Source organism: Hippichthys cyanospilos, chromosome 20, assembly GCF_059441005.1.
Source record: "Hippichthys cyanospilos isolate Australia breed blue-spotted pipefish chromosome 20, RoL_Hcya_1.0, whole genome shotgun sequence".
NCBI lineage: Eukaryota > Metazoa > Chordata > Actinopteri > Syngnathiformes > Syngnathidae > Hippichthys > Hippichthys cyanospilos.
In genome coordinates, this window is record NC_142388.1 from 9196117 (window position 1) to 9208238 (window position 12122).

Here is a 12122-nt window from a genome sequence, read left to right on the forward strand (position 1 = left end):
AACGCCAACTATCGAGAAAGATGAACCGAGAATGACACGCTTTCCTTCTGCAGCTGAAACCAGAACTAATGCCGGTTGACATCAGCCATTTTGGAAGGAAGATGAAAGATGCAGCCTTGTGGGAGCGACCAAAGGAGGAGCATGCGGAGAAGGACGTGTCAATCAAACGAAGCGTCACGGAGCCAACTCGCATCAAGATCTTCGAAGGCGGGTATGTTCAATGCGTCAATCAAATCAATGTGATTTGAGTTCAGTCCGAATTGTTGATGAAGCACCTATGATGATTCTTATTCCCCTAAATGGTGCTGTTGGTTGAAAGATCTTGAAGAGTGAAAAAAATATCACAAGTGCTTCATGAAATTTCATTTGTCCATTGCTAGCTGCTCAAAGCAAAGCTAAGATGGTGATGAAAATTATTATAGAAAATGAACGAATTAATGGACGGATATTTAAATAACCCGGAAGCTAGACCCCAAATCAAAAGGCAACGCCGCTGACTTGTGTGTGAACTTGAAAGACATCTGTTTAAAGCGAGATTTCCACTTTTCCAGCTCAACATGAGACTTTTACGGCTTGTTCTTTGTGTCTGTGTGAGTCAGCCAGACAAGTCTGGTAAAGATATCACAGGGGCAAAAAACACTCGCAACGACAGCTGGCTTGCTATTGTTCTTTCGCTCAAAAGCCTTTTCTCACGAGTGTCTTCGCATTCGCAGTGGCAGCATTCCGCCAAGTTCAGGGGCTCCTCGGTTTATGGCGGTCCGTTCCCACGGCGGTAACGGCTCCCCGATTTGTGCATAAGTTCAAATCTGAGAGTGACTTCGTCCTCACAGAAAACTATAACTCCACTGGTATTTACCATAATTCCCCAAATATAAGACACACTTTTTCTTATTTCAAAAAATGAAGGCCAAAAAATGGGTCCGTCCTCTAAACAGTAACTTAAAAAATTGACTTAACTTACCAGACGTTAGCAGCCAGGGCCTGTTGCAGCTAACAGCAGCTCGTGTTAGCTAATTTTACTACGGCATTATTTTCAATAAAAGAAGCAAGCGGGCTGAACCATCGTCCGAGTCCATTCTTGTTCACACGCAGTAATATTACTAAAATGTGAAAGTTATCATGTCTCCTGCTGATTCAATTTAAGTGGTGAAGTATGGAGCTGTTATAGAACACGGAAAGGTATTCTTATTTATTCGTTTATTAATTGCGGTCTTTTGGGCTATACACCCAGTCATAAACTTGGTGAAATACTGATGCTCCGCAACTTTGGGTACTTATGGCAAAATGAACCCGTACTGCATCGCGAGGAGAAGGATAAACAACTGCTTTGAGCACATTCACCGTTACACTGGCGCTGCGTTCACTAGTGAGACCGGTCCACAAGTTGGATTGGTCCTCAGTTAAGGATGTAACTGACGTGAAATTTAAAGTTTACGAACAACGATGAAACATTTCGTTAGTGGGGCAAATCTGATTTATCCCTAAAAGCCAAAAGACAATGTGGGTCACACATGTGTTAAGGACTTCACGATGGACGTTCAATTCAGTTTGGACACTGCCGTCTTTCTTCCAAGTGGACGCAGCTGTGCAAACATCTGACATTTCTAAAGACAACCAGGACATTACCTGCCACACGGGAAGTGTCTCCGTGAGTCACTCGGAACGTTCCTGACCTTCTCCAGTGTTCCACTTTGACCAACAACACACGGAAATTTCCCTTCCATGACACACGTCCTGCTGCTGGAAAGCTTTAAATAAGTGTCACGTCCGAAAGAATACCAGAAAACGTTACAGCCAACACGTATACAAAAGTGGGAAATTTGTGATGCCAACTTGAACACTTTTAAAAATATTCCTTAATTTTGTTCTCACTCTCTGGTCCATACTGTCCTCAAAAAAAAAAAGAGACAATGTGTGCTAACAAAGGTCTGTTAGCTTACTGCTAACATATTGTCAAATTTCACTGGTAAGCTAATGGATGTTAACTCATTGAATCCCAAAGACGTGTTTTTACGGTTGTTTTTTTTTTTTTTTTAAGTCCAAACATTCGGTACCCGGTATCGGTACTCACCCATGCCTACTTTTCAGCGTTGAGTGAAATGCAAAGTTCATTCGAAAAGAAACGGCCAACAAAATGTGATTAATTTTTGTATTTCATGCGCAGGTACAAGTCCAACGAGGACTACGTGTACGTGCGCGGGCGTGGTCGGGGTAAATACATCTGCGAGGAGTGCGGCATTCGATGCAAGAAGCCCAGCATGTTGAAGAAACACATCCGCACGCACACCGACGTGCGGCCCTACGTCTGCAAGTTCTGCAACTTTGCCTTCAAGACCAAAGGTGGACTTTGCATCTTTAAAAATATTCTTTTTTTTTTCCAGCAGTTTTCATGTAATAGACATTTAATGACTTGCCTTTGACATATCTTGGCTTCAAAATCACAATAATGTGTTTGCATGGTTGTGTGTGCACGCAGGCAATCTGACCAAGCACATGAAATCAAAAGCTCACCTGAAAAAGTGTCTGGAGTTGGGCGTGTCCACGTCTTCTGTGGACGACGGCGAGGCCGACGACGCCGGTGAGCGCAACTTCAACGCTCCATTCAGTCCATATTCACTGTTCACATTCTAACTTTATTTTCTGAATGCTCAATTTAAAGTTAGAAATCCTAGTCCTTCTCTTTTAGATTTGATTTATGATATATATGTTGAATATCTTAATATAATAGAATATACAATCCAATACAATATAATAAAATATAATATATTTGACTGTTGTGAGGATAAGTGTCTCTAGGAAATGGATGGGTGAATAATATACTATATCATACCATATCATATCATACAATATCATATCAGATCCTATAATAATACAAGATCACTTGCTTCTGCCAGACGTCGGCGAGGAAGGCGGCGTGCGACGCAAGGCCCTGGCGGACCATCAGTTCTCGGACGCCGACGACTCGGAGGAAGACGGCGACGAGGTGGACGACGAAGACGACGAGGACGACGACTACGACGGGGACTCCACTCCCAGGACGTCGTCCCGCTCCGCCAGCCCGTACGGCGGCCCCGTCACGGCGGCCCCCTCGCATCCGTCGCCGCCCCTCTTCGGCTACTTCACCACCGTTCCCAGCATCCGCATCACGCCGCAGGAGGCGCCGGGGCACCTGCCGGCGCCGCCCCTCACGGACGAAGATTTCCCCTCGCCGTCTTCCCGCCTGTCCTCCCCCGGGCCCGACTACTCGGGCTGCCCGTCCCCCGTCTCGCCTTGTTCATCGCCCTCGGCCCGCCAGTACTTGTCGCCGCGTGGCGAAATCTCGCCCCGAGGGCCTTCGCCTCGACGGGACGCCTCGCCGCTGCGTCGGCGTGACCTCTCGCCCAGAAGGGGGCACCTGTCGCTGCTGGCCCCCCTGCCGCGCCCCGCGTCTCCCGGGAAGCGAGACTTGTCCCCGCGAGGACGCCACAAGGCCATGATACGACCCCACTCGCCTCGGCGGGGACTTCATCAGCACCTCCTCTTGCAAAGGTGAGGCATCCGGCTTCCGAAACGCTTTGGAAGTTACCGGCTTTACGAAGACAAAAAATGATCACAAAGTTGTCGCGCTGTGAGAATAAAACTGCTTTTTTGCATTAAAGCATTTAAAGCATTACAGAAGGTCACAATCCTTACAAGAATAGAGCTAGATTTTGTCAAGATTTACGTCGGAATTTCACATAGAATATTTCCTATTTTTGAGTGGTTTTATACAGTAAACGTTGTAATACTTTGAGAATAAAGTCATATTTTTTTATGATGAAAACTTACTAGAACAAAGAAGGATTTTGTCAAGGTAAAAACCAGAATCTTACAAATTCACAGTCCTAGCGAAGTTGTCCTAAAGCAAAGAACCTTCGCAAAGACTAGCAAAAAAATATTATTTTGAGAATGATATTGCATTTTTTTTTTTTTTTGTAACGCTCTTTGTTATGATGAAGTGATATCATGAGGCCTGTTTTTGGCAACGTGTCTTTTTTTTGTGTGTGTGTGCTGAGCTACGGTTTTGCTCCTGGTTGTCTTGCAGTCAGCAGAGCGGCTCGCGAGGTCTGAGGTCGGCTCACCTTGCCGGTCTGCTGAGTCAGGCGGACTTGGGCCCTCGAGGACGTCGCAGGACCGCCGGCGCGGATAGGGACACGGTAATAAAAAAAACAAACAAACAAAAAAAAAACAAGACCTTTTGACCCTTTCAGCCCTAAGACGCAACTTTGTGTGAACTGTACTTTGGCGCCCTCATCTGGCTAATTCACATAAAATGACTGCAACATTTTCTCATTTGTACGGAGTTCAGTTTGTTTTGATTTGAATTTTTTTCTTTGTAATTACAGGAATGTGAGCCAGGTTCCCCAGGAGGGGGAGAGCAGGGCGGTAACCATGGAAACCAGTCCAGTCCACCCCATCAGGTCTTGTTCAGTCACCTCCCTCTTCATTCGCAACTGCAGGTACTTCCATTTTTATTGTAGGCAAGATTTTCTGCAGTAATAATGAGAGCGACTGATGTTGTTGTCTGCGTCAGGTGCGTTCTCCGTTCCCGATGATCCCCATCGGCGGCATCCAGATGGTCCACGCCACGCCCGCTTCGCTCGCCGCTCCTCCGGCCCAGCAGCCGTGCCCGGCTCCGTGCGAGGACCCCGGAGACCCGGCGTCCTCGGCCTCCCCACCTCCCTCCCGGGAGGAGGAGCCGCTCGGACGGGAGCAGGAGGAAAGAATCCGCACCTGCACCAAAGCCATCGCCTCGCTGTGCATCGACCCCGACGAGCTCGCCGACCCCAGGCCCGGGGGGCCCGGGGCGCCCGAGCGGCTCCGGGGACCCGGGCCGCGCTCGGCGGAGGAAGGACAATCTGGACGCTCGCCGCCACCGCACTTTAGCGCCTCCCCGATTTGCTCCTCGTCCTCGCCCTCTCCGGCGCACTCTCCCCGGACACCCGGTGACGCCACGCCAAGCACAAAGGCCGGCAAAGACGGATCGTAGGCGGGCCGCCAAATGACCACAACACAACATTTTTGCACAACGTAATCGCTTCTCTTTCATTTTAGAACACATACACCCAAATACAAATACATATGGACACTCATATATATATATATATATATATATATATATATATATATATATATATATATATATATATATATATATATATATATATATATCAAAACAGAAATGCACGCACACCACATACACACATATAGACACGTACATTTACTGACACACTAACATGAACACACATTAACATACACTTATACACAATTACACAAAGAAACATACACTCAAAAATATTTGCACGCACACACACATGGCATATTGACACATTCACACACTCTCACAAAAACATGTACACACAAGGCACATACTCTCATGACCATACACACACGTACATAAACATACATTTGCTCTCTTGCATTGGCACATTCATGAACATACACACATATACAAATATGTACATACACGCAAACATGAACACACATATACAGACACCTAGATACACACACGTATATAATTCACATTGGGAGATATTTAAATTTAAAGACTTTCAAAGGGATGTGTGTGTGTTGGTGTCCTTGTGTGCGTGTGTCCGCGAGTGGGGGCCGGCTTCAAAGCAGACCAGTGGTACTTTATTCATAACAACAAGAACAATAAAAAAACATAATAATACTGAAAATAATAATAATCCGCCCGTGTGCCTTTGCTGTTCATTTCAGCAGTCACCCGATCAGCTTCAAGCCCCGCCCCCTCCCCTTTTTTGATTGGACAAACGATGTGAAGTGACTAAATCTTCTGATTCTGACGTACGGTTGCACTAAAAAATATTTTTATAGGAGTGAAACGGCAGCAGCGGCAATTGAATAATGCTATTTATTACCTAGATGATGAATATTGTTCCCATGTTTGATAAATTGTACTTTTTTTTTCCTTCTTTCTGTGGTGGCCGCCTTTTTCATGTCACGCATGCTTTAATACATATTCATGACATGACGATATTTAGCCTGCATATAAATTCACCCGTTTGCCATATAATCTCAAAGTTTGCGTACGCTCTTTTTGGCTTTGTACATGTTCTCGCTGCTCTTCTTTTTGTGGTGATAATTACGCAAATATTTTCCTTGCAATGTTTTTGCATAAACTGACCCGCCCCATATAGCCCCTTGTATAGCCTATAAACTACTATCACATCATCAAATTTCCAAAGAGGATTAGGGCAGTGAAGGGAAAAAAAGCCCTCAAAATTTTTCAGCTTCTGTCGCAGGGCCATTATAAAATTTTAAGTATGATCGTCACACATTTATGGAAATCAGAGGCAGTAAAAAACTGATCAATACAGGAATCGGTCATGAAAAAAATGTTTTTTTTTAAGATAAAGGCAACTTGCAAATTTGGTATTTTCGCCATATACTTAAAGTCATAGTTAGCATTTTGCGGACCACATGAACTGATGTGGTGGGCCAGATTTGGCCCACAGGCCCTGAGTTTGTTACATTTGCTTTTGAAGGCAATACTCTGACTTTGTTGACTTTGTTCCCAAAATTCTGACTTTATTCTCTGATTTCTCAGTTTAATGTCAGAATACTCATTTAAATATGAGAATTCTGACATTATTATTATTATTATGAATCCTGCCAGCATTTTTTTTTCTTCACTTGCCCTCATTTTCTTTCGTCACCCTGCTGCTTCTTTTTTAAAGTCCCTGTAAAGTGAAAATAAATGTCTTGTCAATTTGACACACGACAGCGATGAATGTTGTCAGCAATCCTGCCAAATTAGAATAATTGCCTAAAAAAAAAATGCTGGCAAATCATAAACAATGAAAACTTTCTCGATGACTGTGGGCATGTCTGCAGATTGCCGAGACCACGCCCCCTCAACTGTCCATCAAATACGCAATGACTTTAAAATATATACAAAATTCATCTCTTTCTTCTGCCTTTTCTCCATGATGTGCGTGCACTCACAGCCAACAACGAGGCACTTTAAAAATGCTACGTGCAGCCCAAAGCCCCGGCACACGTGCTGAATGAACGAACCCCTTTTTTGCTCTTTTGTCAAAAACTTTCCAACATTCGCAAACATGAGCGTTTAAATGTACATATGTACATATACGTATATACATATTCCTACATGTAGTGTAAATGAAGCGTGCCTGTGAGTAGTTTGTTTTTGTATCAAAAATTTTACATTTTTTTTAACTTATTTATTATTGACGTCACTCAATTTCCGACTGGCGACACTATTCGGTTGTATGTGAGAGTGTGTGCGGCTTCTTTTTGTTTTTCTAATTTCTTTATTTTTTCCTGGTGATGGCCAGGTGAGAGTATGGACTACGCGCTTATGAGAAGAAGGTTCGGTGTTGTGCTGGTGTAATAGAAATCACAATACTCTCACAAATGTGTGTGCGCGATGAAATGCATTCAAACATTGAATTGTTGTTTTCAAATAAATGGAAATGGAACGAGTTGCGTGTGTGCTCAGTACCATTTCGACGCATTTCGTTGATTGCTATGCGAGTCAATCGAGTCACAAGCTTGGTCACGTGATGAACTCTTAAGTATGACTGATCGTCAAGTGAATATCAATAAAAGAATCATGAGAATGAGTTACATGAAGATACGTTTTTCTTTTGCAAAAAGCGAATTTACTCAATATGTTGCCCACGGACGAACAGTTACAACTAAACGACAGCAGGTGACGTTATTGACTCATTTAAGGTGTTGAGCAGTTTGGCTGCATTAGCCTCCTGTCCACTAGGTAGCGGTGCAATAATTCCGCTCTGCTGCGAAACCAATGAACACCTTGAAATAAGGCGAAGAAGTATCAGTTTTTCTGTCAATATATTGGACTGTTAATTTATTATTCCCGGCTGTTTAGCTCGAAATATTTTACGGGGACCCACAAAATGCGTTAGAGAAGAAACATTCGTTTATCGTCACTTCTATGTTGTTTGTTTTTATGTTGTTGTAATGTTTTAACGTGTGTTTCCATTGAGTTGTTCAGCGGAAGCTAGCATAGCATTAGCACTGTTTGGGTTGCAGCTGCTTCCAAGACGACATTTTTGCACTTTTTTTCAAAGAACAAAAAGTGGTGGTTACGCCATTTAAACACGTCACAGCCGAGATGGAGCCCGCACACGTAGTTCGGCTGTTTGTTTTCTGACTTATGTTGAGACTAGCTCGACTTTTCAGGTCAGTGACGTTGGCTCGAAGCTTCTGCGAATCCTCCGCAGACGACATGGCCAAAGGAAAGTTTTTCTACGCCGTGAGGAAAGGATTCCACCCCGGTGTCTACAACTCCTGGTGAGAGGCGATTTATGCATTAAAACGTGTCGTTTATTTATAGAAATATATCTCAGAGGCGTTTTGCTCTGGGAGCTCATACCCGCCGTACACCGTTGACATTTGCAGCGTTTTAAGATTTTTCTCCAAATGCAACCAAGAAAAACAGCAGCTAACTGTTTGTTTTAAACATTTTGAAAAGCACCTTGCTTCATTTGATTAGTTCGGCCTATTTTGACTCTTAATATGTTTCTTGGATCCCAAATGGCAAGTGGCAGTCAAATGTATACAATAGAAAAATCCTCATTAATACGAAATAATGATTATTATAATGATCTCAATTTACTTAGGATAATGATGTCTCGTAAAACTGCCAATGCAACGACTGTTATAGCTATAGCTGTTGAATTTGTATTAGGTTGATTTTAACCTTTTAATTTTGTGTGCCTGCAGGGATGAGTGCAAGGTCCAGGTGGACAAATTCCCATCGGCTTCCTTTAAGAAGTTTGCCTCCGAGAAGGATGCGTGGGCCTTTGTTCGAGGAGTGGAACCCTCTGCAGTGCCAACGCTGCCCAAAGGTGCGTCCACGCACTACTTGGACTTCATCTCAGCACTCAGTTTTTTAGCTAAAATTCCCTCAATTTGTTTTCTCCCATTTTCTTTGTTTATTGTTTAGCAGTGGAACCCGATGTATATTTGCTCCCCAAAAAAGGGCCCGAGCCCCTGGAATACATCCCACTAGGTAAGAAAAGAAGTCACGTGGTGGAGGAGGAGCAGCAGGAGGAGGAAGCTGACGTGCCGTCCAAGCGCTTCAAAAACGGCCACAGCTCGTCTTCAAACAACAAAGATGGATTTACGTACATGGGTAATGTATATTTTTACAATCCTGATATTTCTGTTTGAAGTGTGGATGGCTTTTTTTCTTTTTAACGTTATGCTCTGTGCACGCAGGTGACGCCGTGGTGGTTTACACAGACGGTTGCTGCTCCAGTAACGGGAAACGGGGCGCTCGGGCCGGCATCGGTGTCTACTGGGGACCTCAGCATCCTCTGTGAGGAGACACCCAATCACCTCACTCGCGAATAATGTTGAATAGATATTTTTTTTCCTAATAAGCATTCAAACTTAACTTTCAGGAATGTTGCTGAGCCGCTGCATGGCAGACAAACCAACCAGCGTGCAGAAATTCAGGTAAATAATGAAATGTAGGGAATAAAGCAGAGGGAAAAAACAGACCAAGATTTCATTTGTTTTTTTTCTACTGCTTCATGTCTTTTGCCATCTTTGTGTGCGGGGCAGGCGGCGTGCATGGCGCTGCAACAAGCCAAAGAACAAAACATCAAGAAGCTGCTGGTCTACACGGACAGCAAGTTCACCATCGACGGTGAGCCAGTGCCACGGCATTTCCTGTCAACATTTTTTTCCTTTTCACCCTTCACTCCGCTGTCCTTCAGGCATTACCAAGTGGGTGAAGAACTGGAAGCTCAACGGTTGGCAGCTCAAGTCAGGCGGCACCGTCACCAACAAGGATGACTTTGAGAAGTTGGACCGCCTCAACGGGGAGCTGGAGGTGGTCTGGGTACGTTTGCCATCAGACTTAAAAAAAAATCCTATTATGCACATTTTGATAATAAAATATCTCCTGGCAGATGCACATCCCTGGCCACGTTGGTTACCACGGCAACGAGGAGGCCGATAGGTTGTCCCGAGAAGGAGCCAGCAAGTCCAAGAGTGAGCGTAGCTGACCGTCGCCGTGACGACGTTTGGCTTTTGCGGAGGTGCTCGTCGTCGTCTTTGCCGTTTTCTTCTTCCCGTTGACCCAGGCGTCCTTCTCCCTCAAATTGTTTGTTTTACAATAAAGTTGTGTTGTTCCTCGTTCTCCGTCTCGATTGGTTGGGTAGCAATGCAGCGCAGTGGAGACCATCAGGATAACTCATTCAGTCTCAGAGGTGTATTTGTATGTCTTTAGAGGCGGGAAATTCAGTCCAAAGTACTTAACTTTTTTTCTCCAATATTAAGGTAAATCGCTTGCACTCAGTGAGTGAGTTAAAAGCCATGAAAGAAGCATGTAATGGCTTATCCTGTCCACCAGAGAGCGCTAAAAGCCTGAAAAGGGTTTGCCTTTTGCATTTTCATCATACTTCCCTCCTGTTTCTGTTCTACCTCTCTCTATGCTGCCTTTCTTGTTTCCTTTCCTTCTTCCTTGAAATGAATCTTCTATTGAATCATTTGGGTGTCCATTCGTTTTCCTTTCCTGTCTTCTTAGTCTTTCTTTCCTCCTTGTGATCTTGTTTTCTTGCTCCCGTGTCAATCTACCTCCTTGTTTCCCTCCTTCCATTTTGACTTTGATTTCTCGCATCGCTCTTTTCTTTATTCCAAGTAGCCTTCCTGTTTCCTTCCGTTTTTCAATCCTTGCATCAGTTGTCTTTTTCCTTCCTTTCTTCCTTACTGTTTTTTCACTTTGTCTTTTCATTGCCTTTCCTCTTTCTATTCTTCCTCGCGAATTTGTCTTCCATGTTGCCTTCCTTCCCTTATTGTTGCTTTGTTTACATTCTTGCATTTTCCGTCCTTGCATCATTCCCAACCTTCTTTCCAATTTATATTCCTTCTTTATCTCCTGTTTGCCTTTCATCTTTACCTCCTTCCTTCTGAACTTGATGTCTTACTGCCCTGTTTACTTTCTCCTTCTTGAATATCTTCCTTCCTTTCTTCCTCTTTTTGTGGCTTCCTTTCCTGTGTCATTGTTCTCCTTCTGTTCTTCCATGTTGCCTTCCTTCCTTCATTGTTGCCTTCTTTGTTTACTTGCATTTTTGCCCCTCCCTTTTGGCCATTGTTTTCCTTCATCTCATTCTGCCCTCCTGTTTCGTATCATTGTTGCCTTCTGTCTTGTTGCTTGTTCCCTTTGTTTTTCTTCCATGTTTTTCTCAATTGGAGAAATTTGTCGAATCCGGTCCCTCTCCGGGTTACGCGTTCGACCCTTGCGCATTCCTGGCAGCGAGCACCGGGCCCTGTCACCGGGCCGGAGGCGAGCCAGTCTGAGGGAGCGCCTCTCGCGGGTCGGAGTTCATCTCCGCACGCTCACCTCCTCACCGGCGCCGCCTCGTTAACAACGGCGCTGGCATGCAAACGCGGTGGCGGCCCCGCTGGAGGGAAGGAACAAATGCAAAGTGGAGGAAGTCAACGCCACGGCCGCCCCAAGTTTTTGCACTTTTTCCGAGCGCCGAGCTCGGAAGAGGTCGACGCTCCCTGCCACCGGCTGACACGGCGCGCGGGCTGCCAGTTGCGCGCCGCCCGCCATGTCCTCAGCACCTGAGGCAAACCAAAAAAAAAAAAAATTCCTTTTCCAAAGCCGTGACAGGCAACCTCCGCAGTTTCTCACTCTTGAGTTGGACTACACGACTGAACCGCGGCCGCGCTGGACAACTCCCAGCGGGCTTGCCTGACGAGCGACTGCGTGACCTCGCTGTCAGCCATCAGTGCGCATCTTTCTTTGCCGCTAGGGCCGGCTCATGAGGCCCTAGGTCCATTTATTTATTTATTATTTGCTGTACACTATGCTACATAATATCATTCTGATTATTTATCATTATGACTTTTTTTTTTTGTCTTCACAGGCTTCAAATTGTTTCGGACTCAATTAACAAACACTTCAAGGTAAGGCGTTTTTATTTTTGTGCAACTCCTAAGTGACATGGAAATTAGGGTCACTCGTTCCAAAAACCTTCACTGACCTCATGCACCCAAGGTGTCCCTCCATTGTTAAAAGCGATGTGCGTTTCAAAATTCTGCCAAAAAATTGCACTTGGTTCTCAAATATG

The 12122-nt window shown here is 44.7% G+C and overlaps 2 protein-coding genes across 3 annotated transcripts in view; both read left to right on the forward strand.

Annotated features, from left to right (window-relative positions):
- The window catches only part of hivep2a (HIVEP zinc finger 2a), a 46535-nt gene extending 41402 nt beyond the window's left edge, over positions 1 to 5133 (forward strand). For both annotated transcript variants that reach the window (XM_088403352.1, XM_088403353.1), the window contains 7 exons: positions 54 to 211; positions 2165 to 2340; positions 2477 to 2578; positions 2895 to 3528; positions 4064 to 4175; positions 4365 to 4478; positions 4553 to 5133. In XM_088403352.1, the coding sequence (XP_088259478.1) occupies positions 54 to 211; positions 2165 to 2340; positions 2477 to 2578; positions 2895 to 3528; positions 4064 to 4175; positions 4365 to 4478; positions 4553 to 5008 (1752 nt within the window). In that variant the 3' untranslated portion in view covers positions 5009 to 5133. The remainder of the gene's footprint in view (positions 1 to 53; positions 212 to 2164; positions 2341 to 2476; positions 2579 to 2894; positions 3529 to 4063; positions 4176 to 4364; positions 4479 to 4552) is intronic.
- A 2676-nt stretch (positions 5134 to 7809) lies between these two features.
- Positions 7810 to 10182, forward strand: rnaseh1 (ribonuclease H1). Its single transcript, XM_088402673.1, has 8 exons — positions 7810 to 8325; positions 8758 to 8882; positions 8981 to 9169; positions 9256 to 9355; positions 9441 to 9495; positions 9604 to 9688; positions 9759 to 9883; positions 9954 to 10182. Exons 1-8 carry the CDS (start codon positions 8189 to 8191, stop codon positions 10047 to 10049), a joined length of 912 nt encoding a protein of 303 aa, XP_088258799.1. The 5' UTR covers positions 7810 to 8188; the 3' UTR covers positions 10050 to 10182.
- Positions 10183 to 12122: the final 1940 nt, after the last annotated feature.

Bases quoted from the DNA above. Each gene is read 5' to 3' on its own strand.
- rnaseh1 (XM_088402673.1), top strand. From the start codon at position 8,189: ATGTTGAGACTAGCTCGACTTTTCAGGTCAGTGACGTTGGCTCGAAGC. The intron at 9,356-9,440 runs GTGAGGAGACAC...CTTAACTTTCAG, and splicing joins TGGGGACCTCAGCATCCTCT to GAATGTTGCTGAGCCGCTGC. The intron at 9,496-9,603 runs GTAAATAATGAA...TGTGCGGGGCAG, and splicing joins ACCAGCGTGCAGAAATTCAG to GCGGCGTGCATGGCGCTGCA.